Genomic DNA, 6,000 nt, shown 5'->3' with positions numbered 1-6,000 from the left:
ACTAATACTGACCAACTCAAGCGAAAGAAAGAACTGTTACACTCTTTTTACATGAAAGGGCTAAAGAAGCTTTAGTCCGGTCAAGATTCGCTGCTGTTAAAGATATGGATGCCCCCATGTCCTTCTTTTTTAACCTGGAAAGACAGTTTAGACGGAATAAGCAGGTGGTTTGTCTCCGCTGTCCAGATGGAACTCTGACCAGTGATCTCCGTGCCATGTAGGAGCATGCAGTGGGTTTTTACAACAACCTTTTCAGACAGCAGGTTTGCAACAGAAGCATGGATGCTTTACTGGATGGTCTTCCCCAACTTACCACTGCAGATGGAGCTGTTCTGTAGGCTGGGATTTCTATAGAGGAACTGACAGCTGCTATTTAGCAAATGGCTTCTGGCAAGACTCCAAGTTTGGATGATTTACCTGCAAAGTTTTATAAACACTTTTGGAGGCTGTTGGGAAAGGACTTCTGGGAAGTATTTCAGGAGTGCATCCAAACCGGCAACCTGCCATTATCCTGTCGGGAGAACGTCCTCGAGTTCGTTATACACAGAGACCAGTCATACTGTGTACCTGACAGATCCATCAAGGACAATCTTTTTCTGTTGAGAGATTTGTTTGACGTCTGTCAACTTTATGACATTGATGTTTGCATTATTTCATTAGATCAGGAAAAGGCTTTTGATAGAGTTGATCATTTTTGTATCAATTTTTGTATTTGGTGAAGGTTTAATTTCTTTGGTAGGTTTATTGTACAATGAAGTACAATTATATTCTGTTGCGATTGAACCTCTTTTGCACAAAGTCAACTCAACTTTAACTGGGATTCTTCTTCCAGGTTTATCACATCGTCCAGCATCAGTAGTCTCTGCTTATGCTGATTACTTAGATTTTTTTTTTATCACAGCTCAGGATGATATTAAGGGCTTTCAACACTGCTTGGAGCTGTATGAATAAGCCTCCCCACATTACCAGGCAATATAAAATGGGCTAATCAGGGCTTAAAATTTTAGGAACAGACACTTTTATAGAAAAAAACTGTGGGGGTGTCATGGAAAGAGTGTGTGCCAGACTGTCCAAATGGAAATGACTCAGCTCTCCTACGGGGGCAGAGTTCTGGAGGTAAATAACTTTGTTTCTTCCGCCCTCTGGCATAAACTGACTGTCTTGAAACCACCGTTATCCCTCTTACAACGTATCCAAAAGACTCTTTTGGATTTCTTCTGGTCACAACGACACTGGGTGAGAGCTACAGCACAGGGCTAGGGACAAATTGACATAACCTCACGGGTCGCTGCTTTCAGGCTTCAAACTGCACAAAGACTTCTTTATGGTGCTGGACTGCCATGGATGGACACTGCATGTCTTCTTCTGAGGAGAGCAGGACATTTGGGTTATGATAAATAGCTCTTTTTGTTACAGCAAGGGTCTTTAGACCTATCTATCTATCTATAGATTAATATTTTCAATCAAATAATTAATATTTTACAATAGTTTTCTGGCATGAAGCACAATAAACAGGGTTACAGATACATGTATTCAGTTCACATGAAAAGCAAAAAATGAAATATGGAATAATTATGTCTTTTACAGAAATTAAAAATTCATCCGGGGTCAGCAGTCAAAGCATCTACAGTTACATATTTTCCTCCAAGTCAAAGCTTCTTTAAAATAATTTGTTGAGCTCAGCTTTGCCATTCAGCTAATTTTCCATCTGACACCAGGCCGAGAGAACAGACAGACTGAATGACATCTTCTACAGCGACAACAGGAGTAAATCTGGGAACAGACAGATCTAGATCTGAAGGTAAACTGGACCACTGGCATGTTTAAGTATAATAGAGGACAAGGTATAGCTGTCCCCTGCTACAGTGATAAATGTGTCTCTGCCGCTCCAAAAAAGAAATACTTTGATATTGTAGTAATCAATGCACATTACTGATACATTTTTAATGACAATTGTCGTTTTTGTGCTCTGTCCCGCCAGAACCCATTCAAACTGACTGACAGAGCTGGGATGTTTGGAACTATTCAGAACTACATGAACCACGTGACGCTGTGTCGATTAGTTCAAAGAGTGTCGTAATTATTTGTTTCATAAAGCTCTGGATCTACCCAGTGCTTGAATCATTCAAGCAGAGAAAGCAGAGAAAAATCACTATATTTTTAGTTTTGCACAGAATTTGACATATATACTAATAATATCCACATTTATGCTGCCGTCTCTGAGACATTGTCTGTCAAAGGATGTATAACTCGAACTAAATTAACCACATCCATCTTGCAGAGAAAAAGCTAAACATGTTTTCTAGTTGAGGTAGTTCACTACCAGGAATTCAATTCAGGCATACTGATACAGTCACCACCAAAGGGCAAATCTAATAATCAAAGAAAATCTTTATATGAAAAAAAACAACTACAATAAATATGAGATAAATGCAGGTTTACTGACGATGTCTACGGTGACTTAAGTCTTGCTCACATAAACTAAATGCAGTTAAACTATAACTCGCTGGTTAACACGATTAATTAACTGTAACTGGCAACATGAAATAACACTGTTGACTTAAATCGTTACAGAGCAGTCAGCTAATGCCTCACAATACCAAAAAAAATGTTGTAGTTTCATCAATTTACTGGAGAAAATACACTATTGCGTCACCACTCTTTTTTACATTGCTTTGGACATAGACGTAAAGAAATAGACGCCACATCAACCGTTATTGCCTATTGGCACTGACGAGCCGTGGAGCCGCCATCTTGGACTGGTCACCCACTCCACTCAGTGTAATCTGTCTGGCAGGCGCAATGAAGTGTCAGAGAATTTAATCAATCATAACTCACTGAATACAAAACTGAGTTTCACAGGGTTTTTTTCTGCAACTGTCATACATGTAGGCATGATACCGGACACATGATTCGGTGTATTTTGATATTCATAGTAGGCTTAACAGTAATAGAATATTCTGGTATGTGGTTATGTATGATAGGTAGGCTATTTTGCAAAACATAAACAATATATAATATAATACACACACACATATATATATATAAACACTAATATATAATAGAAAAGCAGAAGCAGATTGTGTACTACTCAGCTATTTTAATAAGTTGAAAAATGAAGAAACAATAATACATTATACATCCATAATTAAAGTAAAACACAATAGATAGAAGTTATATATCAGAAATTAAAAAAAAAAAAAAAAAAAAACCTATATTGATTCAAATTGGCACGAATGGTATCAACCATTGTTGCCGAAAGCAAAACATACCCAAATACAATTCAATTATAATACAATTACATTGAATTATCTAAATCAATTATTATATAGTTACTCTCTCTCTATCTCTCTCTCTCTGAGAGATCTCACCCTGAAATAAATGAAAATCAATATATATCTGAAAAAAATTAAGACAGACAGATAGATGATAGAGAAATCCTAAAAAAATTAAATTAAACACTCAAGTTAAACACAAGAACATGACAACAGCCTGCCCCAAACCATGTTTACACAAATTTGCTCATGAAAGTTTAAATGAGCTAAAAGCCCTGAAAGAGGACCGTTTGCAGAGGAGGCGAGTTTGACAATGTGGTGCAGCCTTATGACTCGCTTGCAGTGAATCCTTCCCTCCTCAAAGCAACTTCTTCCTCATATCTTTGTCTTTGGGAAACCTTAAAAATAAAAACGGGAGATTAGAGAAAGTCAACACAAAAACATTTTTAAAAGGACATCAAGCTTATTTTCCTCCTTCAAATTTCTTAAGAGGGTTAGGGTCAACAAAACTCCGATTTTGACGCATATCTGTTGATAATAAACCAAAGCTGCTGAAACTGTCAGCTTGTTTGCAAACTATTCTACAGTCAGATATTCTGTAGTCTGTATTTTCAAGTAAGTGGGGTGGGTATGAGACAGGAAAGGTATCTTACTTTTGTTAGAATAAAAGAATTACATGTGAATAATACAGCCTGTGTCACCTGTGTAAAATGTTCTTATCAATGTTATATCAGCAATATTTGCATTATTTATTACAATAGCATTTTTGTATCAGTTGTAATCTAAGCCTGTGTTATGGAATATATGATTTATAAAGTCTCAGTTGGCCTAATAGCCGGGTGAACATCGGCTATAAACATAGCCTAGCTTAACGTGTGCTGGCTAAGATTTCGGTGGCGGACATAAATACAGTACAATAATATTCTATTAACAAAATACATCCAATGATAATGTTGAATCTTACTTGCGAAAAGTAATCCCCCCAACCCATGTGCGCAATAGTCCGCCAATTTGCACAGGAATTCACCGCACAGTGCTCTGGCATCTTAAATACCCGCTATCTGTGGGTAGGATGACCGGCCCAAGATGGCAGCCGTATTTCTCGCGCCCCATCGGTCAGCTCATCGACCGCAGGGGCTGTAATGTCTATGGCTCAGGATCTACCCAGTGCCTTATGGATCTACCATCTTGCCACGTTCCAGAAAAAATGGGGAGGAGGGGCAAACATAGGACTATCCACACGGTTGAATAAGCCCAAAGCATCTTGAAATCCATTGGCCTTAATATCTGTCAGCTCCCGCCTATTTTTGTGTAGCAAGTACGTTATTGGCTTAGAAAGCTGTCGGTCTTACAGTGGACGGGTTCTTTGGATGTGAGCCTTATGAGGCATTTTGATTTTGATTTTACAGCAAGAACTACAGGCCTAGGCTGCTCCAATACCTTCTCTGCTGTTTTGTCAAGCTGCTGCAGACTCACCATGGCTTCAAAGAAAAACGCTAAAGTGCACGTTAAATCTAAAGGTGCGTTGTTACTACTTTTCATTCTACCATAGGTTGCAGACCTTTAAAAGGTAATCGAAGGTTCGGCTATGATTTAATTCAATATAAAGTAATATCACTGATGGCCACTCGTTGGAAGTGAGAGGATTTCGTCGTACTTCGTAAATTCATGGAGCATGTAAACAGTTTAAGTGGAACATTGATGAGTTTAACACGTCACCGCAGCTGCGTGAAAGCTTTGACTTGATAGCTTTGCGTCAAGCTTGTTGAAATTTTTTCACATCGAGACGCTTCACTCTTTGCCACCATATTGTTTTAAACCTTAGCGAGGATTATAGCTCAGGTTTTGTGGCCGTTTGTTCATGCTCCACAAATGGGCTTGTTTACCATGGAAAATCCAGTGTTTAGGATTTCTATGGGACACTTTCGCACGCGAGAAATCGTCAGCCTTCTCTCGTGAGGCTTCGCTGCCTTTTTGCACATAGTAGGATAGTCCTTAGGTTCCAACGCTTACTCATACCTAGGCCATTCCCAATCAGCCCTCTTGGATACATACTTCGAAGTGTACCACAAATGAAAATACGCATCCGCCCCCCAGTTTATTCTTTATCTGAATACCCACGTGTCAATATACCATAAGTGAGTGGGTCATACGTGGCGCTCGGGGATCTCGGACCCTATGCAACAATTCGCCTACCCATTGTAGCTCCAGAGAGCGGTGTGCGCTAATCTGCTCGGATATAGTGCTATTGGATCTTTAATCCTGCGACATGCATTCGATCTCCGATTATACTTTTAAATTTGTCGCACAAACCAAGCACTTGAGGACATTAACTTTTAATTTAGTCTTATATAGATAAGATAGTAATCGTTTTCAAACCGACACGTGGCTGTAAGTAGACGAGTGAGCCCACGTAATACAAACTATACAGAAGGTATGCGTAGTTCAATTTTGAGACAAACTGTCCTGTGCAGAACACCGAACTTTCAGGAGCCCCACACCCAGGTAAATCTGAAACAGATATGTAATACAGCTTTCAATTAGACATCGTTTATTCATTTATTTTATTTGTTGTTATTGCAGTTGGATCAGCAGATAGCTGTGTACCAAACTAAAGGGCAGTGTCAAGGTCGAAAAAAGTGACTGAACAAAATGTCTTTTACGTCGTTTTCCTGACCCCGCCCATTGCAGTTCCTATATATTTGGTGTATGACTCAAGTTAAGC

The 6,000-nt window shown here is 39.0% G+C and overlaps 1 protein-coding gene across 4 annotated transcripts in view; it reads left to right on the top strand.

Annotated features, from left to right (window-relative positions):
• The first annotated feature begins 4,603 nt into the window (after nucleotides 1–4,603).
• asph (aspartate beta-hydroxylase) overlaps nucleotides 4,604–6,000 on the top strand; it is a 51,674-nt gene continuing 50,277 nt past the window's right edge. For all 4 annotated transcript variants that reach the window (XM_072363504.1, XM_072363503.1, XM_072363502.1 and 1 more), the window contains exon 1: nucleotides 4,604–4,795. In XM_072363504.1, the coding sequence (XP_072219605.1) occupies nucleotides 4,657–4,795 (139 nt within the window). In that variant the 5' untranslated portion in view covers nucleotides 4,604–4,656. The remainder of the gene's footprint in view (nucleotides 4,796–6,000) is intronic.

The sequence above is a fragment of the Leuresthes tenuis genome, unplaced genomic scaffold, assembly GCF_036924035.1.
Source record: "Leuresthes tenuis unplaced genomic scaffold, fLeuTen1.0.hap1 SCAF_14, whole genome shotgun sequence".
Lineage (NCBI taxonomy): Eukaryota > Metazoa > Chordata > Actinopteri > Atheriniformes > Atherinopsidae > Leuresthes > Leuresthes tenuis.
The sequence above is the reverse complement of the archived record's forward strand: the minus strand, read 5'-3'. Positions and strand labels throughout refer to the sequence as shown.